The sequence below is a fragment of the Nerophis ophidion genome, linkage group LG13, assembly GCF_033978795.1.
Source record: "Nerophis ophidion isolate RoL-2023_Sa linkage group LG13, RoL_Noph_v1.0, whole genome shotgun sequence".
NCBI lineage: Eukaryota > Metazoa > Chordata > Actinopteri > Syngnathiformes > Syngnathidae > Nerophis > Nerophis ophidion.
Genome location: NC_084623.1, coordinates 27,534,433 through 27,561,698, shown reverse-complemented (window position 1 = coordinate 27,561,698; position 27,266 = coordinate 27,534,433). Strand labels below are relative to the sequence as shown.

At 41.4% G+C, this 27,266-nt stretch overlaps 1 protein-coding gene across 1 annotated transcript in view; it reads right to left on the bottom strand.

The window, feature by feature from the left end:
• Positions 1-2,165: 2,165 nt before the first annotated feature.
• Positions 2,166-27,266, bottom strand: part of LOC133564386 (gastrula zinc finger protein XlCGF57.1-like) — a 42,260-nt gene continuing 17,159 nt past the window's right edge. Inside the window, exon 4 of the mRNA XM_061918646.1 lies at positions 2,166-3,429. Within this exon, the coding sequence (XP_061774630.1) occupies positions 2,315-3,429 (1,115 nt within the window). The 3' untranslated portion in view covers positions 2,166-2,314. The remainder of the gene's footprint in view (positions 3,430-27,266) is intronic.

Here is a 27,266-nt window from a genome sequence, read left to right as displayed (position 1 = left end):
ATCTGCAGGTTATCCATACATCTCTGTGCCATGTCTGCTTTAGCACCGCCGGTAAATAGCACGTTAGTATCGATTAACGTAGCATGTTAGCATCGATTAGCTGGCAGTCAACAACAACAAAACTCACCTTTGTGATTTCGTTGACTTTATCGTTGCAAATACATCTGCAGGTTATCCATACATCTCTGTGCCATGTCTGCTTTAGCACCACCGGTAAATAGCATGATAGCGTCGATTAGCGTAGCATGTTAGCATAGATTAGCTGGCAGTCACACCGCAACCAAAAATGTCTGATTAGCACATAAGTCAACATCAACAAAACTCACCTTTGTGATTTCGTTGACTTTATCGTTGCAAATGCATCGGCAGGTTATCCAAATGTTGAGACACTCTGGCACATTCAATGAGGGTCTGGCGGCAGACACTTTCGCATCTTTGGGCCAGTGGTGCAGCTTGAATCCCTCCCTGTTAGTGTTGTTACACCCTCCGACAACACACCGGCAAGGCATGATGTCTCCAAGGTTCCAAAAAATAGTCGAAAAAACGGAAAATAACAGAGCTGAGACCCAATGTTTGCAATGTGTTGAAAATGAAAATGGCGGGTGTATTACCTCGGAGACGTCACGTTCTGACGTCATCGCAAAAAGAGCGATAAACAGAAAGGCGTTTAATTCGCCAAAATTCACCCATTTAGAGTTCGGAAATCGGTTAAAAAAATATATGGTCTTTTTTCTGCACCATCAAGGTATATATTGACGCTTACATAGGTCTGGTGATAATGTTTCCCTTTAAATCATAAGTCCTTATTGGGCAACAGGTAAAAAAAAGTGTAGAAATGACATGAACTAAAATATTTTAATTTAGGTATAACTCCACCCATAACGCACATGAAAGAAGTTGAAAACAATTATCTGTGATTTACTTACATTATTTTTGGTGTGTAAAGTCAAGGAAAACATATAGTACATGGTACGAACTATAACGGGCCTGGTTCAGTCCCTGCTTTTTCTGTTCCGCCCGGGACTCCAACATGGGTTGGCATGAGAGACGAGCATACTAGCTAAACAGCTAACAGCCCATGCTATCAACCCGATAGCCAGCACTGCTCTTGATGTCGTCAGGGAGTGAGGTTTACAAACGTACGCATGCCCAGCCACACAGGCTGGTATCTACGTCACTGAAAAACGGTCGAGAACCACTGCGCTATGGCTCTCAGCAGGCTATTGTAAAGGCTTTAGTTATTTTTTAAATGAAAATGAAAACATCAAATTATTAAACTCCCCTTCATTAAATGTTTGTTTTCCAATTCAAACAAATCCAATATTTTTTAAAGTACCTAAAATCCAGTATTTTTTTTAATTGGCTAATCAGATATTTGTATACAACGATAGTATATATAACTAGCCATGGCCTGAAAATCCTCCACCTACATAAACTGTTAGTAATTATTTTTGTTTGAACTATTTCTGACTGTTTGCTTCATGTTCATCAGGAGGGAGGAACCATAAACAACTGGGTTTGTTCAAGAAAACCTGCCAGTGAGCAGGTCAGGTAAAGTTCGTTACCATGGTAAGTTGGTAACAGACGATGACTAACCTCTCTTTTATCGAATAAAAAACTTAAAATTTCCCTAATCTCAGAGGTTTTACTTGACCTGCTTTCTGGAATATACCTCAGCACACTACTGACTTTTACCCTGGCACGTATCAGAGAATATTGAACACACACTGCAGCTCAACATGTTCTCTCACTGTGTGTTCTCATGTGTTTTTTAAATTCTACTTTTTGTTGAAAACCTTCACCACACAGAGAACAGGTAAGCATTTTCTCTTTAGTGTGTATTTTAGTGTGTGTTTTCAAATTTCCTTTCTGAGTGAAACTTTTACCACAAACTGAGCACACAAATGGTCTGTCACCAGAGTGCGTTCTCATGTGAGTCGCAAGGCTTTTTTTGTCACAAAAGCTTTTTTGGCAGATTGAACAGAAAATACGTTTCTCACCAGTGTGTATTCTCTCGTGTTTTACAAGATTTCTTTGTTTATTGAAGCTTTTGTTACAGCTTGAACAGGAAAAAGGTTTTACACACCGTTTCTCTATAGTGTGTATTTTAAAATGTGTAGTCAAATTTCCTTTGTAATAGAATCTTTTGCCACAAACAGAGCACATGAAGGGTTTCTCGCCAGTGTGTATTATTGTGTGTCTTACAAAACTTGATCTGTCAGAAAAGCTTTTGTTGCAACTGGAACATGAAAAAGGTTTCTCTTCAGTGTGTATTCTCATGTGTTTTGTTAAAGATCCTTTCTGAGCAAAACTTCTACCGCAAACTGAGCATATGAATGGTTTTTCTCCAGTGTGTATTGTCATGTGTTTTTTCAGATGGGATTGTTGTACAAAACCTATACCACACTGAACAGGTAAAAAGTTTCTCTCGAGTGTGGATTCTTGTGTGTTGTGTCAAATTTCCTTGATGAGTGAAACCTTTACCACACACAGTGCATATGAATGGTCTTTCACCAGTGTGTATTCTCATGTGCCTTCCAAGATTCGTTCTGTCACAAAAGCTTTCATTGCAGCTTGAACATGAAAAAGGTTTCTCTCCGGTGTGTACTTTCATGTGTTTTGTCAAAGTTCCACTCTGAGTGAAACTTTTACCACAAACTGAACAGGTAAAACGTTTATCTCCGGTGTGTATTTTACTGTGTGTTTTTAGATTCCCTTTCAGAGTGAAACTTCTACCACAAACAGTGCACATGAAAGGTTTCTCACCAGTGTGTATTTTCATGTGTTTGGTCAAACTTACCCTCTGGGAAAAACTTTTACCACAAACTGAGCACATGTATGGTTTCTCTCCAGTGTGTATTCTCATGTGTGTTTTCAGTAGGCTAAGGTATTTAAAAGTTTTGTCACAATGAGAGCATTTAAAATGTGTGTGGTCAGTGTCACATGTCATACTAGTTTGATAGTCTTCATCATCAGTGTCAGAAGAGTGTGATGTAGTGTCCTCACTCTCTGATAGTGGAATAAAGAGGTTATCTGCTTGTGATCCTCCACAGTGGTCTCCATTAGCTTCTGTTGTCTTGTGTCGAGTTGAGCTGCTGCTTGGAGGCTCCACCTCTCTCTTCTGACTTTCAACTTTGATCTCATCACCCTCACTCTTCACAATGTCACCAATCACCTGGAACTCTCGCAACCTTTCAATAAGTTCTCCCTCCTGACTGATGTTGTGTTCCTCCTCTTCCTTTTTGATTTGGAGGGCCCATGGTCCATCCTCTTCTTCTTTAATATAGGGGGACTGTGACTCCACCGCTTCAAAGTAGGGGTTCTGTGGCTCCTCTTCTTCCTCTTTAATCGGAGGGGGCTGTAGTTCCTCCTGCTTCATGTTGGAGGTCCACTCCTGCTGCTCAGCAGGAAGATGTTCTTCACTGACGTCTGTAAGACACAAGAAGACAAAGACATACTTTAGAATGTTTTGCCTAGTTACATAAGACATTGTCCTGCACCAGCATACGTTCTGTCAATGTCAGAGGATTTCACAAATCACCACGTTGATGTTCACTCTATGGGGTGACAAGGGGAGAAATTTTACTCCTGTAAAGAAAGAAAGTTCCCAATTAAACTCCTGTTAAAATGGCAACAGTTTAGGGGTTGTTGTTCTGCATTTTATTTTCTAAAGGTACATTTTGTTTAGCCTTTTTTGTACATGCACTGTGACATCAAAGAGCTAGGCGGTCATCCTAGAATATGACATCAAAGAGCCTGGTAGCCAAGTTGAAATCAGTTTCTCAGTCAGATGTCTGCTGAAAGAGGCATTTTTCGACTTCTTGTAAGCTTTGTGTTTTTGCCCCTTCAAAAGCATTGTCTGTTATCATTTGTTTGTGAAAGTAAAAGCATATATACTTAATTTTCTGTTGTGCTACCTTATGTAAAGTTGTGAAGTTTGTAAATGTTTATTTCCTTTCAGGAGCTTCCAAATGATTTACCTTTGTATTTCACTTTTATTTAAGAATTTTACTACTATGCAGTCATTTATCTGTGTGATTTGTTTGTTTTCTTTAGTTTCACTCAAATTTATACTGGATTTTTCAGTGTCGCCAAATAAAAAGCTTTGATGCTACTTCCTGATTTGCACACACAAGGGGAACTGTACAATGAAAAGATGTGTACGCAGCTAGTCTGAACAACACTTTATAACAATACATACAGGCAATCCAGCTGAGTCCACTCTGAGTTCTTGGCAGCTTGTTTGCCCACCAAGTGTTTGATTCGGTGCGGCGTCTTTTTAACAGGACAGGATGTCACGTGCAACAAAAAACTCCTATTTATCTGCCTTAGTCGGTTGGTAATACATTGAAATTCTTCTCTTTCTTTTTTTGAGTACTTTGTGTTCTGTAGTTGTTATTTTTTCTCAAAATATATGGCAACAATAAGAGATAATCTGTGGTAAAATGGGATGTATAATGACACAGATTTGACAACTCTAGTAATAGTTAGAGCTGTCAAATTTAACGAGTTAACAGATGATCTCATTACTCTTGTATAGTTGCAGATTAATGACCCAATTTATTTTGACCGCACATACTCTTTTACCTTAAAGGGGAACTGCACTTTTTAAAAATATGTTGCCTATCGTTCACAATCATTATAAGAGACAAAACCACATGTATTTTTATTTTTTTTGTATTTTAAAGATGATAAAAATGCTTGTAAGATGCAGCTAATGGGAGTCACTGTTGTAGCCTTCAAAACCCCGCAGCAACGTTTAATAAAAACACTGCAAGTCTATATATAACATAGTAACATACAAGTTCATGACAATATGAAATGTGTTCAAAATACCGTCTGTTCTTTTTCATCCGTGTGCTGCCGTGCTGCAGTGACGTTAGTGGCAATTATACTGGTTAATAAAGAGGGTGCGTGAAATGCAATATGGAGGTATTTTAAACACAGAAGCGTTACGGTGCAAGCAGTGCTTTAAAACACTGACCAACTGCGCTTCAAACTATGTCAACATTTAAATAACAATAATACAGACCTACACAATAATTTTCAATGTAACGTAGTTAACTAGCTCCCGTGTTGTGCACATATCGTTACGTAGACGCGCACACAGCTGCTTGGCTTGAAGCCAAATATTAGCACCAAAGTAGCGCAAACTAATGCAAGTGAATTGAATGATTTTTGCTACAATTCCTATAATTCGTGTTTTAGCTTGAACAATAGGCCATTTTCCAGAACTTATGGTTTCTGGAAACTTTCTTTTTTTTAACTATAGGTGTGTGGTTTGTGTTTCCACCGCATTTCACAGTTCAGGGTAGTTTATACAAATCAGGCTGGTGACTAATGTAGGTGTGGTTTAGTAGATTTCTACACTGATACCATGTCAATAAACAGACAATAAATATTAGGTCGGAGTTCTATTACTAAAAAGTAAGTAAATGAAATTCAAAGCAATAATAAAAATAATAAAAACGATATGATTTGAAAAAGGGCTTCACGGTGGCAGAGGGGTTAGTGCGTCTGCCTCAGAATACGAAGTTCCTGCAGTCCTGGGTTCAAATCCAGGCTCGGGATCTTTCTGTGTGGAGTTTGCATGTTCTCCCCGTGAATGCGTGGGTTCCCTCCGGGTACTCCGGCTTCCTCCCACTTCCAAAGACATGCGCCTGGGGATAGGTTGATTGGCAACACTAAATTGGCCCTAGTGTGTGAATGTGAGTGTGAATGTTGTCTGTCTATCTGTGTTGGCCCTGCGATGAGGTGGCGACTTGTCCAGGGTGTACCCTGCCTTCCGCCCGATTGTAGCTGAGATAGGCGCCAGCGCCCCCCGCGGCCCCGAAAGGGAATAAGCGGTAGAAAATGGATGGATGGATGATTTGAAAAAATTAAGTTTACCAAATTGTTCCTAAAAAGTAAGGCTTTTGTCCACAATGTTCAATTAATGATTAATTAATGCAGGTCAGGCGGCTCCATGTGATCCCTTTCAGCTGTAAATAACAATATATGCATAATAAATGTCAGTGTTTATCTCACAAACACATCGGCTTTAGCGTTAGCTTGTTAGCATTAGCATTATGTTCGTTCGGGGAGAGGCAAATGGAGTGTCACCGACGTGTGATGAAGTAAATAGTTAATACTTTATGTCATTTACCGTTGTAACATTCGTGTACTGCCTCCTTTATTTCACATTTATCCAACAAAATCGGAGTAGTAAGCAGCAGTGGTCATTGCTTCAAGTCCGATAAATACAATTAATACAAGTCCATCCAATTCTCGTAGCATCTCGTATCAAAATTAAATTTGTAAAAATAATAAACAACATTAAACTGCATAGATAGAGTTTAGAGAGTACAACTGACTGAAAACACTGCAAGATAGTTCATTTGGTCAGTGTTCTTCAGCACAAAGATGCCTCACAAAAGTTGCTGCAAGTCAAAAGCTCCTTTCGCTCTTCTTTCTCTTGTTAAGTTTATTGTAATAGAAATACACGAGAAATAAGAAATGAACAAGTCTACGCAATGGCGGTCATGTGTTTGAAAAATACGTTTTAGGAATGCCTCCAACGGTGTTCAACTAATCAGCGTTCGACAGTACAGCTCGCCCCCACAAAGTTTAAGGGTAACTTCAAAAAGTGCCACCTACGAGGAACTCCGAAAGGTTCCTGGAGAACTAATTTAATTAAACATGGGTAGTTTCTTTTTTAAATACAGGAGGAACTTTATTTACCTGTAAGTTGGAAAGTTTTTGAAAAATCCTGCGGTGAATAAGGGCCTTTTGAAACACTTCAATAAAGCAGTTAATTTAAAAGTACATGGATTCAGTTTTAATTTGTATCTTATTGTGGTATCAGATAAGTATGGACATTGTTTTTCTTTGGTCCCTTTTTTTAGGTACACTAGTACAAACACACTCAATAGTGTCTGATAGAATGCTAAAAAGAACAGACAAACCTAAAACCAAAAAACTATGTAATATTACTGAATGCGACATCCACAAAGTACATGATGATAAAAAAATTGGGATATACAATATTACCTATGAACACTGAATATTAAGAACATACGAATGTCACTCATCTTTTACTTCCCAGACCACATCCCCGATTGACACCTTTCTTTTACAATCAAGCAAAACGCAACAAAAATGCAACAAACACAGAAAAATATGAACGCAAAGGGTAAAGACACAGACAAATCTGCTTTCCCGTCTGTCCCTGACAGACACCCAAATGGCACTGCACATTCATAGTTTTGATGTTAAAGGTTTTTAAAAAATAATTTGCAAACAGTCAGCGGGCCATATTGTAAAGCTTAAAGGACCATATTCGGTTTGCGTGCCGTATTTTGCCCACGCCTGATCTAAATAATTAGTAGATTAATCGGATTATTATGAATAGACATCCATCCATCCATCCATTTCTACCACTTGTCCCTTTCGGGATCGGGGGGGTGCATTTAAGTATTATTTACCGCAATAGGTTGTATTCAACTGACATCATGTCCGGCTCAAGAAATATGCAAGCCAAGAAATGGGGGTAAAGCGAGCGTCTGTTGTCAAAGCGTTCTGGGCAGCATTTTGTTTTCTCAAAGAAAAAGACCCAATGCTTGCATTTGTTCAGGCTGATGTAACTTCTCAAATCGCAAAAAAGATAAACATTTATTCAGAGTTCTTCGATAGATGATCAAGAAGGGCACAAGATGCCAAGATTTTGTGAAAAGACGACAAAAAAAGTGGCTCTCAGATATAGGTCTCCACTAGAAGGGAGTCGAAGAATGCACAAGTGTGCAGTATTTACTTCATTAAAGGTTTGTTTAAAATACTATTAACGTTTAGTATTTTCTATTTAAATGTGAGTGTTAATGTTGTCTGTCCGTCTGTTTTGTCCAGTGTGTACCCCGTCTTCCGTCCGAATGCAGTTGAGATAGGCTGCAGCACCCCCGCGACCTTCGACAACCGGTAGAAAATGGATGGATGGATAGATTTCCCATTTAAGTCTTATCTTGTTATTTAAAATGTGATCTTGTTTCGGGTTCGTTAAAACACATTTTTGATATTAGTGTTTTGTAAAGCAACTAGGCGAGTCTAAATAAATCCATCCATTTTCTACCGCTTATTCCCTTTTGGGGGTCACGGGGGCGCTGGTGCCTATCTCAGCTACAATCAGGCAGAAGGCAGTGTACACCCTGGACAAGTCCCCTCCTCATTGCAGGGCGAGTCTAAATAAAAAGCAAAACCTAAAGGTTGAAATACCACTAGAGTGGAAAAACAAGTTGCCTCTATATTGAAGCTATTATCATCTATAGCTGATGTATAATACCGAAAGACTTAGAACGTTCGGAAGTAAATAGCTATGATCAAAATAATATACATTTCACAGAGATTCCCGTGCCATTTTGAAATAGGATGAGGAAACCAGCCACGTGCTCGTGTGACATCGAGGTAGGAACCGCAGATCCTTTTCCCACCAAAAACAATGCAAATGATGCAGACTTCAGATAACTTTGGGTAACAATATGACCCAGAAACTTTTGTAGATCCTGAATATAAAGAAGGATGAGCTACAAGTTTTAGACGTTCTGCTGAACAAATCCAGCTTTAGTGAAACACAAAACATCATGTAGCAGTATTGCTAAGTGCTAAACAAGAAATACAAACTACAAACATAATAAAACGATAGCTTGGTGAACAATGTCTGCTCTTACTTCGATGACGACTGATAGGATGTCCATATTTTCCCATTTACATGAAGAATTAATCATGATGTACACCAAGGGATAGCAAGGAAAAGTCTCCCTGCAGACACTGTCTTCGGTTGTATGTTTGTCTCCATCTCCGGATATAAATTGAATGTCACAGATATACAACTTCTAGATTTATAGCTAAATCCTCCAAATATCCAGATGAAAGGCATTGTTTATAATCTAGAATAACTTTTGACAAGATGGCGAGATGATGCAAACTCACACTAAAGCAGCAAAAGGCTACTGAGCTGTGTGTATCATTGCGCCGCTAAAATAGTTTGTCTGCTAAAATAGTTTGTCTGCTAAAATTTGGGAAATATTCAGGTCATGATATGTATATAGAGTATTGTTGGCGGGTTTGGAATTTTTTTTTAGAGCAGTGGTTCTCAACCTTTTTTCAGTGATGTACCCCCTGTGAACATTTTTTTAATTCAAGTACCCCCTAATCAGAGCAAAGCATTTTTGGTTGAAAAAAAGAGATAACGAAGTAAAATACAGCACTATGTCATTAGTTTCTGATTTATTAAATTGTATAACACTGCAAAATATTGCTCATTTGTAGTGGTCTTTCTTGAACTATTTGGAAAAAAAGATATAAAAATAACTAAAAACTTGTTGAAAAATAAACAAGTGTTCAATTATAAATAAAGATTTCTACACATAGAAGTAATCATCAACTTAAAGTGCCCTCTTTAGGGACTGTAATAGAGATCCATCTGGATTCATGAACTTAATCCTAAACATTTCTTCACAAAAAATTAAATCTGTAACATCAATATTTATGGAACATGTCCACAAAAAAATCTGTCAGTCCACACTGAATATTGCATTGTTGCATTTATTTTCACAGTTTATGAACTTACATACATTTTTTGTTGAAGTATTATTCAATAAATACATTTTACAAAGGATTTTTGAATTGTTGCTATTTTTAGAATATTTAAAAAAAAATCTCACGTACCCGTTGGCATACCTATAAATACCCCCATTTGAGAACCACAGATTTAGAGGTTTTTTTTGGCAGATGAGAGACTATTTATGTATTTATTTACGACTCAGAAAAAAATACATTAAAAAAAAAGAAAAACATATGTGTTCATGTCTTATTTAGGGATTGTGAATGATAGACAGCATATATCTCTTAAATTTGTGCTTATTTCGAGTATAATTGATCTAAATACTATGGTCAGAGTGCGGTAGTGTTATTCCAGTGCAGTCAATCTACGGAAATTAGTGAAGACGTTCAGAGCAGACTATTCAAAATGGTTGACTGAATTTGTGGCATTTTGTGATGTTTAAACAGTATTTTCACACACGGATTCTAAATACAATTGAATATTGATTAATGCAGGGCTATTCAACTACATAATGAAGTTTAAAGTGTTACGCCGGTTCGGCATCGTGGTACCGGGTTCGATTCCCTCGAGGATGCGTCAAACGAAGAACACAACAAAGGTAGGATCTAACAATTTTATTAACAAAAAGTGAGCTCTGAACAAAAACACTGGAGCTAATAAAAAGGGAAACAAAAGACGCTAGCGTGTAAGCTAGGAAATATAAAGAACTAAGACTTGGCACAATGGCACAAAAAGTAAAAACAAAGATGATTAGCATGTGAGCTAAAGATGACAATAAGGTGGCTTAGCTAATGAGCTAGCGAAAAAAAATACCTGACATTACTTGTTGCATGTGAGCAAATTAGAGTCCCAGAAAGAATAAACAGAAGAGGCTGGCTTATAAAGGAGGGTGATTAGCTGAAACAGGTTGCAGACCGAGAGTAGCAGGTGAACTAATGAGTAACCATAGTGATGGACAAAACAGGAAATAAACGGGTCAGACGGAGAATGAAACAAAGATGGAAAAATAAACATGTGAAGATCCAAGTCACGGATCGCAACATAGAGAGCCCAAAGGCTCAGGGGCCAGACATCGAATTGTGGATGTTTCGATGTTTCTCCGCAGGTTATATTTCTTTGAGACTGCGTTTACTTAATTGCAAAGTAAACACATTCATTATTCTGCCCTCGCTACTCATTTCCAGCGTGTACAGCTAGTTAACAGTAAGAAGAAAACAGAAGCTCCAGTTTTTGGTGAGGGTTGATGTTCCTTATTTTAAATTAATTCCCTATCTTAGTTTTATTTCTTTACACTTCTTCATTTAGGTTTGTAAGACTGAACATTTAAACATAAATTAAACATAACAAAAATATATCCTCCATTGTGTATTTTACACAAATAATATCCATTGTGTATTTTACAGAAATAAAAAAGATTTAGAGTTAATATATTCACACAATAAACTACAAATGTTTATACACATAGAAATTACAAATCATTCACACACCAAACATTGTATGTGACTTATCACTATTAGCGTCGTCACCCTCTAATAGTCAAATGTAGCACGACATGTTGTGAAGAGACTGAGCCGACGAGCCGACAGCGGGCTAGGAAATATGATTGTCCTGACCAAGATGGCGGCCAGGAGGCGGAGCATGCAGCAGAGCGGAGAGGCGGGGCTCGCCTGGAGCGACATTACAGCCATCAGCGTCAGGTGCTGACACAATACACCTGCGCCCAATCGCTATATCTTCTGCTGCAGCATAAAAAGGGGGAAGGAGGAGCAATCTAGGCAGAAAAAGTAGGAGACAACCAGATGGAAGATCAGACGAGCGCACAGACGAGCGAGAACCACGGAGAGCCAGACGGAACACCGGACGAGTACAGGAAGACGGGCGACTCAAAAGGAGACCGGCGCGAGCAGAGAAGGAGACACTGAAAGAGCGACCGACTGACTGCGAGCGACTTTTATTTGCAAAAGTAAAGAGTCAAACCTGTGCAAAGCGATGTTCTCTGTTGATGATCCATGCAACCCACACGATGGCGGCAGGGAGTCCGTTAAACATGTATTAAACAAGGTTTGATCGTGACTCTAAGACATAAAAACAATACGACCACAAATACAAAAGACATCACAAAGTCAGCAATTTAAATACAAAACTAAAAAAAATGTGTGGCGGTGCCTTGCATGGCTTTGTCTGCATCACCTGGTGGAAGTAATGGAACTTTTTGGGCAAGTCTAGTCTATGTACACATTGTATCTACTTAAAAATGCTTGACCAAGTTTCGTAATGACGTTTGTATGCTGAGATTTCTACCATTGTTGCCGATTGTCTAGAAAACATATCCGTCGTTTAAAAGGTCCACCAGAAAACAACGACTCAAGCACTTACTTGGGGTACAAAATTCATACTTGGTTGTCTAGTCGTCATTAAAAGTCTTTTTTTTTTTTCTCAGGGTTGAATGAGTAGTCTTCTTTACTTAACCCACTGCTGCTTCACAGTTGCCCCCTGTGGGGTGGCAGCAGTACTGCCTACATGATCAACCAAAGTTTTAATGATTCCATCAAGCCTATTTGGGTGATGGTCGGTGGGCCAAACGAAAAACTTAAGCAAGCCGGATGTGGACCGCGGGCCCCCAGTTGACTAGACTTGGTTTATTGGACACAATGAAACACAATTAATCATATAAAGTCAACTTGTTTTCCACTCCACTGATGCTTAAAACTTTTACCAAAGGCTGCAATCATAAATGAAGCGTTCAGCAAATAAACATTGAGATCTATAGCTACATTTTGATAAAAAAACGTTAAACCACATACACTCCTAACGTCGAGTGCAAGAACAAGGTAACAAACAAATATGACTCAGTTACACTGAACTGTGATCACTCCTCCGTTTTCTTGTACAACCAACCAGATCTTCAGTGGTGTCACCAGTTATCTTTACGAGTGCTTAACATAATGTGAAAATGAAAAAGTGACCCAATGCTATCGAGTGCTGCACGCAGTTGTTTACAAGGACACGTACTCGCAAGACGAAAAGTTAAATAATGAAATGCAACCTTACCCGAACAAAAACAATGCATGATTTATCTATGAGCCGTACACAAAAAAGTGGAAGTCCTCCATGCTTTTCCAGGTTTTCATCCGTTTTGATGTGTAGAATGACGTCTGGAGCACTAGATAGTTCGACATGTCTGAGAATGCGAACGACAAATAATCCCGGTTGCAAAGTTTGATTTTTTTTTTTTTTTACTCGTATCTGCTTTTGACGGTCAGATCTAGATCCCTTGCATAGTCGGATAATTTGCATACTGCTTGCTGCACAGTAGCCATGTTGGTTTGATGGACATGGCTACTATCCATACACTTGGGTAAAATGGAATACATCCTATTTGGGGCCCATATCATCCTTAAGAAAGTCAGTGACTTCACTATTAAAGTGGGTGACATTGTTATCACCAGGAAAGATGAGATCACCTACCTAGGTTCCATTCTAGAGCCCAATCTTTCCTGTGATAAAATGGCAACCAAGATCATCAAAAAGGTCAACCAAAAAACGAGATTCCTCTACAGAATCTCCTATCTGGTCAACAAAAGCACCTTGAAGATTCTAGCGGGAACTCTCATTCAACCCTTTTTCGATTCCGCTTGCACCTCCTGATATCCCCTGCACCTCCAAAACCCTCAAATCTAGACTCCAAACATCCCAGGACAAGCTAGTCCGGTTACTTTTAGACCTCCACCCCAATTCACACCTCACACGAACCCATTTCTCCAAAGTGGGCTGGCTCAGGGTGGAGGACAGAGTAAAACAACTTGCACTGAGCCAAGTCTATAAAATCAGCTACACCTCCCTGATACCGAAGTAAATGTCAAACTACTTCCTTAACGTAAATGACCGCCATAACCACAACGCCAGGGGGAGCTCCACAAACCACATTAAACCAAGATTCCAATCTAACAAAGGTCTTAACTCATTCTTTTTCTATGCCACATCAATGTGGAATGCACTCCCAACAGGTGTAAAACTAAGTGCATCTCTATCCTCCTTCAAGGCAACGTCAACCCTTTACTAATACCCTCCTCCATTCACATCCCATCTGCCGGATTGTAAATAACCTAATGTAAATAATCAAATGTATTTCTAATGTATACTTGTTCTTATGCTATCCGAACTCAGTATGTTCCCTGCTCGCTGTACATATCCTACAAAGTAAGACCTACAGTGTTTCAATGTCCATTTCTCTGTTGATGCAATTGTTGATGACTGAGGTACTGATATCAACCAAAGCTCCTCATCCCACCCCCTGGATTGTCCATCCATTTTCTACCGCTTATTCCCTTGTGGGGTCGCGGGGGGCGCTGGCGCCTATCTCAGCTTCAATCGGGCGGAAGGCGGGGTACACCCTGGACAAGTCGCCACCTCATCGCAGCCCCCTGGATTGTAAATAATGTAAATAATTCAATGTACAAACCCCGTTTTCATAAAAGTTGGGAAATTGTGTTAGATGTAAATATAAACAGAATACAATGATTTGCAAATAATTTTCAACCCATATTCAATAGAATGTACTACAGAGACAAGATATTTGATGTGCAAACTCATAAACATTATTTTTTTTTGCAAATAATAATTAACTTAGAATTTCATGGCTGCGACATGCGCCAAAGTAGTTGGGAAAGGGCATGTTCACCACTGTGTTACATCACCTTTTCTTTTAACAATACTTAATAAACATTTGGGAACTGAGGAAACTAATTGTTGAAGCTTTGAAAGTGGAATTCTTTCCCATTCTTGTTTTATGTAGAGCTTCAGTCGTTCCGTTGTCGTATTTTACGCTTCAAAATGCGCCACACATTTTTGATGGGAAACAGGTCTGGGGACCGCAGGCGGGCCAGGAAAGTAACCGCACTCTTTTTTTACGAAGCCACGCTGTTGTAACACTTGTCTTGCTGAAATAAGCAGGGGCGTCCATGATAACGTTTCTTGGATGACAACATATGTTGCTCCAAAACCTGTATGGACCTTTCAGCATCAATGGTGCGTTCACAGATGTTTAAGTTACCCATACCTTGGGCACCAATACACCCCCATACCATCACAGACGTTTGCGCCTATAACAATCTGAATGGTTATTTTCCTCAATGTTCTGGAGGACACCACATCCTCTGTTTCCAAATATAATTTGAAATGGGGACTCGTCAGACCACAGAACACCTTTCAACTTTGCATTAGTCCATCTTAGGTGAGCTCGGGCCCAGCCAAGTCGGCAGCGTTTCAGGATATTGTTGATAAATGGGTTTGGCTTTGCATAGTAGAGTTTTAACTTGCACTTACAGATGTAGCAACCAACTGTAGTTACTGACAGTGGTTTTATGAAGTGTTCCTAAGCCCATGTGGTGATATCCTTTACACACTGATGTCGATTTTTGATGCAGTACCGCCTGCGGGATCAAAAGTCTGTAATATCATCGCTTATGTGCAGTGTTTTCTCCAGATTCTCTGAACTTTTTGATGATTACTGACCGTATATGGTAAAATCCATAAATTCCTTGCAATAGCTTGTTGAGAAATGCTGTTCTAAAACAGTTTGATGATTTGCTTACAACGTGGTGACCCTCACCCCATCCTTGTTTGTGAATTACTTAGCATTTCATGGAAGCTGTTTTTATACCCAATCATGGCACCCACCTGTACCCAAATAGCCTGCACACCTGTGGGATGTTCCATATAAGTGTTTGATGAGCATTCCTCAAATTGATCAGTATTTATTGCTATCTTTCCCAACTTCTTTGTCACGTGTTGCTGGCATCAAATTCTAAAGTTAATGATTATTTGCACAAAAACAAAATCTTTATCAGTTTGAACATCAAATATGTGGTCTTTGTAGCATATTCAACTGAATGTGGGTTGAAAATGATTTGCAAATCATTGTATTCTGTTTATATTTACATCCAACAGAATTTCCTAACTCATATGGAAACGGGGTTTGTATATACTATAATGATTATCTTGTGTGATGACTGTATTATGCTGATAGTATATATTTGTACCATGAATTGATTAACATGGACCCCGACTTAAACAAGTTGAAAAACTTATTAGGGTGTTACCATTTAGCGGTAAATTGTACGGATTATGTACTGAACTGTGCAATCTACTAATAAAAGTTTCAATCAATCAAAAACCACCACTTTACTTTACTTATATTCAACAGTCATGTGACTGAATAAAACCTATAATCTATCTGCAAGAGGCTGAGGATTTTGCTTTTATTTCCTTGGCCTACTGGCCAATTCTTCTCCTTACCATGTCTGTGAAGCATGTGGTTATATGACAGTTCCACCATTTCTTTACACAGTCTTTTGCATTGCCGTTGAACTCTGCGAGCTCTTTTAAGCTGCACTGGTTGGGTAGCAGAGGACAGACAAGACAGTGCTGCATTGCGTGGTCCTCTTCTCCGCATTCACAGGGGGTTGGGCCGGTTTTGTCGCCCCATCTGGCCATAGCAGCTTTTGATTGCCCTGTTCCAGTTCTCAGGCGGTTTAGTGTCTTCTACTGCAGTGGTACCCAACCACCGGGCCACAGTCCACAAGGAATAAAAAATAAAATAAAAAATAATGTTTGTTTGTTTGTTTTTTATTATTAAATCAACATAAAAAACACAATATATACATTATATGTCAATATAGATCAATACAGTCTGCAGGGATACAGTCCGTAAGCACACATGATTGTATTTCTTTATGAAAAAAAAAAAATTAAACCCCCCCTCAGTCCGTGGGACAAATTTTCTAGCGTTGACCGGTCTGCAGCTACAAAAAGGTTGGGGGCCACTGTTCTACTGGATCCATGGTGTTTCTGACCGGCGGGGCAGGTCTTCAGAAGGGGGGATTCCCATGTCAATAGGAGGGGGATGTTTCTCTCATCTTTGTGTCCATAGCCGGAGTCTGGTTTCTTCCCGAGATGTTGGTAGGGGCTGGACATTGCTGAGGAAGCTTCTCATTGACTTCAGACGTTGGGCTGAGGGTTCACGTCCATAGAGGTGGTGGTGTTCATCACTGGTAGCTTTTGTGAACTCTACTCAGCTGGCAACTTCTCGTCTCATGTCTGCAGGGACAATGCCAGGGAGGAGATGTAGGTTGTTCAGGTTGGTAGGCTTCAAGCAACCAGTGATCAAGCGGCAGGTGTTGTTGAGTGCTGGGTCGAGTTTCTTGGCATGGGTTTATCTCTCCCAGACAGGACATGCATACTCCGCCGAGGAATAGCACAGGGTCAAAGCAATACATCTTAGTGTGTGTGATGTGGCTCCCCATTTGGAATTTGTCAGTGTCTGTAAGATGTTTCAGTAGATGACTTTCAGTTTTTTTTTTTTTTATGTGTTCCTTGAAGGAGAGGGTGCGGTCCAGGGTTATGCCAAGGTAGACAGGGATGGTACAGTTCTCAAGTGGTGTTCCAGACCATTTGATTTTAACAGGTCGGTTCGCATCCCGGTTCCTGAAATGGAACGAGTAAACTTGGGTCTTCACAGGGTTTGCATGTAAATGGTTATGCTTGTAGGAGAGGAGTAACTCATCTAGGACTGAGGTGAGGTTTGCTTCTACCGCTTCAAACTTACTCTCTTGAGATGTTACACAGAGGTCGTCAGTGTAGATTAATCGTTCAGTGTTCTGGTCTATTGGCTGGTCATTGGTATAGATGTTATACCTTAAGTGGAGCCAGCACATTACCTTGAGGTAGGCCGTTCTTCTGTCGTCGCCAGCGACTTTGTTTGTTGTTTTAAGTAACATAAAAGCGTCTGTCTTTCAAGAGGACTCCAATGAGGTCTGTGAGTGCCAGATCTTTTGTCATCTACAGAGTCTTTTTTATGAGGAGGCGGTGGTTCACAGTGTCGTACGCGGCAGACAAACCGACAAAGACAGGAGCTGTTCCATTCCGAAACCCATCCTCAATATGTTGGGTGAGATTCAGAAGTTGGCGTGTTGTGGATTTGCCAGGTCGTAATCCAGCTTGTTGGGGGATGATGGCAGGTTCAGCAAATAGGGCCAGCCTGTTGAGGATCAGGCGCTCAAAGACTTTATATGGGTGACATAGCAGGGCAATTGGACGGAAACTTTTTGCATGGGATGGCTCTTTACCTGGTTTGAGAAGAGCTATGATTCTGTTTTTTCTCCAGATCTTTGGGATGGTTCTTGTCAGCAGGCAGTCGTTCATCAGGTCGAGGATCCATTTCCGTGTCAGAGGTCCAAAGTGTTTAATCTCTTCAGTGAAAATGTGGTCCTGGTGGATGGCTTTACCGGTTTTTAGGGCATTGATGCTGGTGTTGAGCTCTTCATGGGAGAACGGCTAAGTCAGTCCGGTGGTTTGCGAGTGCTGAAGTATGTCTTCCTTTGGTCTTGGTTGATTGGTTTTGGATTTTCCATTGAGCAGCAGCCGATGAGCAACTTGGTTGGCAGTGGTGGTATACTGTTGCTGTGTTGGAGTTGACGGGTCATTGCTGATTTTTTAAATCAGGCTTAGGGCTGGGCGATATATCGATATATACGATATATCGCAGGTTTGTCTCTGTGCGGTATAGAAAATGACTATATCGTAATATTCGATTATATGTTCTCACACCGTTGCTTTAAGCTGCGTGCATTACATTACTGGCGTTTCTCAATCCTTCTCGTCTGTCCTTCTCACAGAGACGTAAAATAAATAAATGATAAATGGGTTGTACTTGTATAGCGCTTTTCTACCTTCTAGGTACTCAAAGCGCTTTGACACTACTTCCACATTTACCCATTCACACACTGATGGAGGGAGCTGCCATGCAAGGCGCCAACCAGCACCCATCAGGAGCAAGGGTGAAGTGTCTTGCTCAGGACACAACGGACGTGACGAGGATGGTTCTAGGTGGGATTTGAACCAGTGACCCTCGGGTTGCGCACGTCCACTCTCCCACTGCGCCCACCTTCTTACATACGTCACATACTGTCGCGCATGTAGTGTCACACGCTCTCGCCTGAGGCAGGTCGAGTTGCATTTAGCTGCCGGCATCACACAACAGGCGTTTCTCAGTCCTCTTCATCTCTCATTCTGACAGAGAAGGAAAACAAGCCCGCCTTCTTACATAAGGCCCCTACTCTCGCGAGTGTAGCGTCAAATGCTCTCTCTGACAAGAGAAGTAGCAGCATGGCTAATGTTAGCAGAGCCAGGTCGAGCGGAGCGGAGCTTGTGACAATACAAGAGAGAGATGGTGTGAAACTGATCACAAATGGAGGAAGAACAATACATGCCCAACATAAATAGCAGGGGGTCCATCATCTGGTGGTGGTTTGGCTTCAAGTGGGAAGATATTCAGCAGACAACAGCAATATGCTGTTCAATGTATATACTATGATGATTAACCTCTGTGATGACTGTGTTATGCTGATAGTATATATTTGTACCATGAATTGATTAACATGGACCCCGACATAAACACGTTGAAAAACTTATTCGGGTGTTACCATTTAGTACCCAATTGTACGGAATATGTACTGTACTGTGCAATCTACTAATAAAAGTATTAATCAATCAATGCAAAGTACCCAGCAGAAGTGTTACTACAAAAAGCTAGCAACACTATTATTTTTTTCTTTCATTTAAAAAGTCACCTGTGAAAGAATCAAGAGTATTTAATAAATATAGTTTTGGTCAATTGACTAAGTTGGGATTTCCTTCTCTGCATGAAAGTTTAAAATTAGCATATATTAATGCAGTATGAAGAAGAATGTTTTAATGTAGACACATAGAATCATCATACTGCTGTGATTATATGTATCAAGTGTTCATTCAAGGCCAAGGCAAAATATCGTAGTATACAATATATCGCAATATGGCACAAAAATATCGCGATACTAATAAAAGCCAATATCGCCCAGCCCTAGGCGGCATGCCTTTTTGCTGTTTTTCGCCATATCAGTTGTCTCCATCAGGTTTTGCAATTTCCTTTGGCGGCATTCTGATAGGAAAGTCATGAGGTTCTCACCTACTTTGGTGGTGCTTTCAGCAAAGGGGTCAGATTCATAAAGCTGCTGGTATTGCTCATATAGTTTGTTGCTATGGGTATCAAGTCCAGGTATGTACTGAGTGTGGCAGCTTCTTTGGATATTCTTTCGGGCTGCCTGGTGCACGAGCTTAGTGAAGTTGTCATAGCTTTTGGGGTCCGCTGGGAGATGGGCAATCTTCCTTTCGAGGTCTTCTTCGAAGCCAGGCCAGTTCGCTTTCCCGAAGTTGAATCTTCTCCGGAATGGGACAGTGGCTGGGGTGATTGCAGCGTTAAGTGTAATGTCAATGGGACGGTGTTGGGTTTTTGGCCGGGGCTCCAATACCAGCTTCTTGCTGACTCTGTTGATGTTATGACTGACAAACACTATATCAGGGTTGCATTCTGCTGTTGATTGACTTTGGTTGTTTGGCATCGTGGATCCGATTTCGCTGGTTTATTTCTGCCCATGCTTCCACTGCATCTTCATCTGCTATGTTATTAGCATATCCCCATTGTGTGCTGTGGCTGTTGAAGTCTCTAGTCAAAATCTTTGGTTTTCCAGATGTTAGTATTCCTGGCATCATGAAGACTGTGATAGGTGGTTTGTGAACTGAGGTGATGGTAATTCTTCTGAGCTCAGCAGTTAGGACTTTGAAGTTGTTTTCATTGCTCTCTGATGTTGATTCGATGATCAGCCCATTTTTCGCTATTAAGATGCTTCCGTGTTTCCCATGTGGTCTTTCCATGAGGGTGGTCATTCCTTTCACGATAGGTTTCTTGCAGGCAGATAATATCACACTGATGCTCTCTGCAGAGTTTTGCAATATGTTATTCCTTAGTTGCAGAAAGTCCTTCAATATTCAGAGATAATGGTCAAAACCCTTTTATGAAGAAGATATATCGAGGACCCAGATTTCCCCCGCCCGGACGCGGGTCACCGGGGCCCCCCTCTGGAGCCAGGCCCGGAGGTGGGGCAAGATGGCGGGCGCCATGGGGAACAGGCCCGAGGAGGCAATGTAGGTCCCCCCTCCAATGGGCTCACTACCCATAGCAGGGACCATAGAGGTCGGGTGCAATGTGAGCTGGGCGGCAGCCGAAGGCAGGGCACTTGGCGGTTCGATCCTCGGCTACATAAGCTAGCTCTTGGGACGTGGAACTTCACCTCACTGCGGGGGAAGGAGCCTGAGCTAGTGCGCCAAGTGGAGAAATTCCGGCTGGATGTAGTCGGACTCACTTCGACGCACAGCAAGGGCTCTGGAACCAGTTCTCTCGAGAGGAGCTGGACCCTCTTCCACTCTGGCGACGGGCTGGGGTAGCAATTCTCGTTGGCCCCCGGCTCAAAGCTTGCACGTTGAAATTCAACCCAGTGGACGAAAGGGTAGCCTCCCTCCGCCTTCGGGTGGGGGGACGGGTCCTGACTGTTGTTTGTGCTTACGTACCAAACAGCAGTTCAGAGAATTGTTCCCTCTAATTGTTCATGTGTGAGAGCAAACGCAAAAACTCCTTGAGCATTCAGTGGAGCACATGTGAGCGACGGCAGACGTGCACACTGTGGCCACACCTGCAGCACATCTGTCCCGAACCTGACTAAATAACAAGTTACATTTCTTATTATTATAATCAAATGACAGCAGTCACTTCCATGTGATCATTTTCTAATGTAAGTGTTTTTGTCCACTTAGAATGACAAGAACAACAAATATTGTTTTTCATGAGCTGTATACTAGTATTGTATGTCTGGGTGGGGTCCTGCTTTGGAAAACATGTGTACCCCTTTCAGATATCGCATTTAGTTCCCATTAAAACATTCACATGTTGCACAATGAGATGTAAGCACTGGATCATGTGCACATTCCTGTAACTTTCCGTTTGTAAAATATTTATATTTTTATTCGTATTTCTTTAATATAATAACAGCATTTCATGATTAATATTCATAAATTAATATTCATAATAAATGACAATTGAATGAGCACACATTTAATTGGTAAATCATAGTGTAACGACCTGGAATTACACATAAGGTGCGGTGTTGGAAATGTCCGACTTTTTGTGTGGTTGTAAACGCATTACTGGCTCAGTGCCATATGTGCATGTGTTGGCGCAAGTGAGAAAAAGCGAGCGGCTGCATTGATGACGGATGACAAAGTTGGTTTTGGTCTGCTTTGTACGGCAGAAAATGAACAGCTTTGCTAGATGGAAATTGTTTGGCGATGTTTTTGGTCATGTGTTTATAAAGAGTTTTGCTCAAAGTGATCCATGGAATTCTCCTCCTTAAAGCGTCTCGACATATGTTACAGTAATTAAACAGTGATAACGAAAACTGTTGTGTCTGTGGCCTCTTGTAGTCAGTTACTTTGAAAATTGCTTTTTTTTTTATTGGATTTTGTGCGCGGCATAGAATCGCCGTGGGCAGAGGACGCTTGAGCAGTGCGCAATTGCACAGGCGCGCACCTTAGAGGGAACATTGGTTCAGAGTTGCCCACCCTTTTTGGCTACACTCGGAGTACTGGAGAGTGCTCCCTCGGGGGGTTCCCTTGTTCTGCTGGGGGACTTCAACGCTCATGTTGGGAACGACAATGAAACCTGGAGAGGCGTGATTGGGAAGAATGGCTGTTCGGATCTGAACCCGAGTGGTGTTTTGTTATTGGACTTATGTGCTCGTCACAATTTGTCAATAACAAACACCATGTTCAAACATAAGGGTGTCCATATGTGCACTTGTCACCAGGACACCCTAGGCCGCGGTTCCATGATCGACTTTGTAGTTGTGTCATCAGATTTGCGGCCTCATGTTTTGGACACTCGGGTGAAGAGAGGGGCGGAGCTTTCTACCAATCACCCCCTGATTGTGAGTTGGCTGCGATGGTGGGGGAGGATGCCGGACAGACCTGGCAGGCCCAAACGCATTGTGAAGGTTTGCTGGGAACGTCTGGCAGAGTCTCCTGTCAGAGAAAGTTTAATTTCCAACCTCCGGAAGAACTTTGAACATGTCACGAGGGAGGTGCTGGACATTGAGTCCGAGTGGACCATGTTCCGCACCTCTATTGTCGAGGCGGCTGATTGGAGCAGTGGCCGCAAGGTAATTGGTGCCTGTCGGGGCGGTAATCCTAGAACCCGTTGGTGGACACCAGCGGTGGGGGATGCCGTCAAGCTGAAGCAGGAGTCCTATCGGGTTCTTTTGGCTCATAGGACTCCGGGGGCAGTGGACAGGTACCGACAGGCCAAGCGGTGTGCAGCTTCAGCGGTCGCGGAGGCAAAAACTAGGACATGGGAGGAGTTAGGGGAAGTCTTGCAAAAGGACTTCCGGACGGCTACGAAGCGATTCTGGACCACCGTCCGCCGCCTCAGGAAGGGGAAGTAGTACACTGTCAACACCGCGTATGGTGCGGGTGGTGTTCTGCTGACCTTAATTGCGGATGTTGTGGAAAGAATACTTCGAAAACCTCCTGAATCCCACCAACACGTCTTCCTATGAGGAAGCAGTGCCTGGGGAATCTGTGGTGGGCGCTCCTATTTCTTGGGCTGAGGTTGCTGAGGTAGTTAAAAAGCTCCTCGGTGGCAAGGCCCCGGGGGTGAATGAGATCCGCCCGGAGTTCCTTATGGCTCTGGAAGCTGTCTTGGTTGACAAGACTCTGCAGCATCGTATGGACATCGGGGGAGGTACCTCTGGATTGGCAGACCGGGGTGGTGGTCCCTCTGTTTAAGAAGGGGGACCGGAGGGTGTGTTCCAACTATCGTAGAATCACACTCCTTATCCTTCCCGGTAATGTTTATTCAGGTGTACTGGAGAGGAGGCTACGCCGGATAGTCAAACCTAGGATTCAGGAGGAACAGTGTGTATTTCGTCCTGGCCGTGGACCAGCTCTATACTCTCGGCAGGGTTTTTGAGGGTGCATGGGAGTTTGCCCAACCAGTCTACATGTGTTTTGTGAACTTGGACAAGGCGTTTGACCGTGTCCCTCGGGAAGTCCTGTGGGGAGTGCTCATAGAGTATGGGGTATCGGACTGGCTTATTGTGGCGGTCCGTTCCCTGTACGATCAGTGTCAGAGCTCGGTCCGTATCGCCGGCAGTAAGTCGGACACGTTTCCAGTGAGGGTTGGACTCCGTCAAAGCTGTCCTTTGTCAACGATTCTGATCATAACTTTTATGGACAAAATTTCTAAGCGCAGTCAAGGCGTTGAGGGGTTCCGGTTTGGTGGCCGCAGGATTAGGTCACTGCTTTTTGCAGATGATGTGGTCCTGATGGCTTCATCTGGCAGTGATCTTCAGCTCTCACTGGATCGGTTTGCAGCCGAGTGTGAAGCGACCGGAAACACAATCAGCACCTCCAAGTCCGAGTCCATGGTTCTCGCCCGGAAAAGGGTGGAGTGCCATCTCTGGGTTGGGGAGGAGACCCTGCCCCAAGTGGAGGAGTTAAAGTACCTAGGAGTCTTGTTCACGAGTGAGGAAAGTGTGGATCGTGATATCGATAGGCGGATCTGTGCGGCGTCTTCAGTAATGCGGACGTTGTACCGATCCGTTGTGGTGAAGAAGGAGCTGAGCCAGGAGGCAAAGCTCTCAATTTACCGGACGATCTACGTTCCCATCCTCACCTATGGTCATGAGCTTTAGGTCATGACCGTAAGGATAAGATCACAGGTACAAGCGGCCGAAATTAGTTTCTTCCGCCGGGTGGCAGGGCTCTCCCTTAGATGTACGGTGAAAAGCTCTGCCATCCGGGAAGAGCTCAAACTAAAGCCGCTGCTCCTCCACATGGAGAGGAGCCATATGAGGTGGTTCGGGCATCTGGTCAGGATGCCACTGGAACGCCTCCCTAGGGAGGTGTTTAGGGCACGTCCAACCCGTAGGAGGCCCCGTTGGGAAGACTATGTTTCCTGGCTGACCTGGGAACGTCTCGGGATCCCCTGGGAAGAGCTGGACGAAGTGGCTGGGGAGAGGAAAGTCTGGGCTTCCCTGCTTAGGCTGCTGCCCCCGCGACTCGACCTCGGATAAGCGGAAAAAGATGGATGGATGGATGGATGGATAATGGTCAATGCTGGTTTTGGGGGTGGGCGTTGACCACTCGTCATGCTCCGGATTAATGGGTGACTGGCATTCGTTTAGCTTCTGGACATCGCTTGTCTTTCGGCTCGGCTTCAAAGTGTTTGGTAGAATTCGCAAGTAATAGCAAATATCACTTGGCACGGGTCGCGACATGGACGATTCTACCATGACCCCCTCTGGCCAATCAAAAGTGGTTAAAGGAAACAGCAAGATTGTGTGCACCAATAACAAACAACACGAACCCGAGAGGGACAAGTGGTAGAAAATGGATAGGTGGATGGACTTCAATGTGTCACGGGTCATCCTAGATGAAAAGTTGACATGGATAGCTCATATATTGCATGTAAAAAATTAAGTATCTAAAAGCTTATTTATTTTCAACAAGGTTAAATACAGTTCTCCGTAGGACTGGGCGATGTATCGATATACACGATATATCGCGCGTTTGTCTCTGTACGATATAGAAAATTACTATATCGTAATATTCGAGTATACATTCTCACGCAGTTGCTTTTAGCTGCGGGGATTACACTTCAGGCCCTTCCCACTCCTTCTCTTCTCTCCTTCTCACAGACAAGCAGGCGCACATTCTTACACACGTCACGTCATATGTCACATACGTATACGCCCTCGCCCAGCAGAGAGGTACCAGACTGGGTAACGGGTCTGGTAACAAATGAAGGAAGAATTAATTCCAAATAAAAACAGCAGGTGGTCTTTCGTCTGGCGGTGGTTTGGCTTCAAGTGGGTATATGCCGAACAGACAACCGTAATTTGTCAAGTGAGGGGCAAAAACGTTGCTATAAAAAGTAGCATTACTGCTAGTATGTAGCATCATTTGAAAAGTCACTCGCTAAAGAATGAAGAGAATTTCACAACGTCCGTAGAAACCTTCCACATAGTAAAGGACGAATACTATTTGATTTCCTATTATGCAGCTCATTTTTATTTAACACTTAAAATGTCCCTGACAATCTTGCAGTTTCTGTTTTGGAAATTACTTGAATGTTTGTGCCATTACTTAATAACTTTAATAAATACACTTTTGGTCAAGTGACTTAGTTGTGATTTCCCTCTCTGCATGAAAGTTTAAAAGTAGTATATATGAATGCAGTATGAAGAAGAATGTTTTAATGGAGACACATAGAATCATCATACTGCTGTGATTTTATGCATCAAGTGTTCATTGAAGGCCAAGGCAAAATATCGTAATATATATCGTATATCGCGATATAGCCTAAAAATATCAAGATTTTTAAATAAAACGCCATATTGCCCAGCCCTAGTTCCCCGTATAATACAATGAGAATGTTATATTGCTCAATTATTATACCTTATTTAAATTACTGTGTATAAATAGGGGGAAATACATATTACAGCAACATAATGCCTTTATTTCTTTTACAGAAAGGAGCAATTTGTATTATTTTTTCTTATTTTTTAATAATCCTGACCTTGTGTGGTCAGGATTATTAAAACTAAAAGACATTGCAGAATTGCATACTCTATTAGTGATGTTCAAAGCTAGAAATAACGTTTTTACGAAGGACTTACACAAGTTATTCGTGTTCACGTCTGAAGATGAAAATCACAGAAAGCTGTATGAATTTAAACATATGAGGGCGCGAACAAACTTGAAACAAATGTGCTTGTCTGTTGCTGGTGTGAAAGCAACGGAATTCTCTAAAGAAAGACTTAAAAAGTTGTAAGAATAGTTCTGAACTTAAAAAGTGTTACAAAAAGAGACACCTGGCATTATATCAAACTGACCCCAAAAGGGACAAGCGGTAAAAAATGGATGGATTGATATTTGTTTGGAAGTGTCATTGTGAAAATGCTTAAACAAAAATGTAAAGTATGTTGAAGTACTGGTGTTGGTGGAGGGAACAGTGATAAAGTCATTTAAAATAATTTGTGTCACAAAAGGGGGCAGATAAATATAAGAATATAATTTTTCCATTTGCTCCTTTCTGATCATGGAAATGTACAAGAAACAAAAAACAATGAAAGTGTGAACTGTGCATTGCTTGTATATATGCATTTTCATGAAAGGAATAAAAGGAAATGATGATGAATGTGTTACTGTGCAGCAGGGGTCACCAACCTTTTTGAAACCAAGAGCTACTTGTCTTGGGTACTGATTAATGCGAAGGGCTACCAGTTTGATACACACTTAAAATAAATCGTCAGAAATAGCCAATTTGCTCAATTTACCTTGAATAAATAAATCTATATATATATATAAAAAATGGGTATTTCTGTCTGTCATTCCGTCGTACATTTTTTTTTCCTTTTACGGAAGATTTTTTGTAGAGAATGAATGATTAAAAAAACACTTAATTGAACATTTTAAAAGAGGATAAAACACGGAAAGAAAAAAAAAAAAGAAAATTAAATTTTGAAACAGTTTATCTTCAGTTTCGACTCTTTTAAAATTCAAAATTCAACCGAAAAAAATGAGGAGAAAAACTAGCTATTTCGAATCTTTTTGAAAAAATTAAAAAAAATAATTTATGGAACATCATTATTAATTTTTCCTGATTAAAATTAATTTTAGAATTTTGATGAAATGTTTTAAATAGGTTAAAATCCACTTTGAAATAAGATTTAAATTTGATTCTACA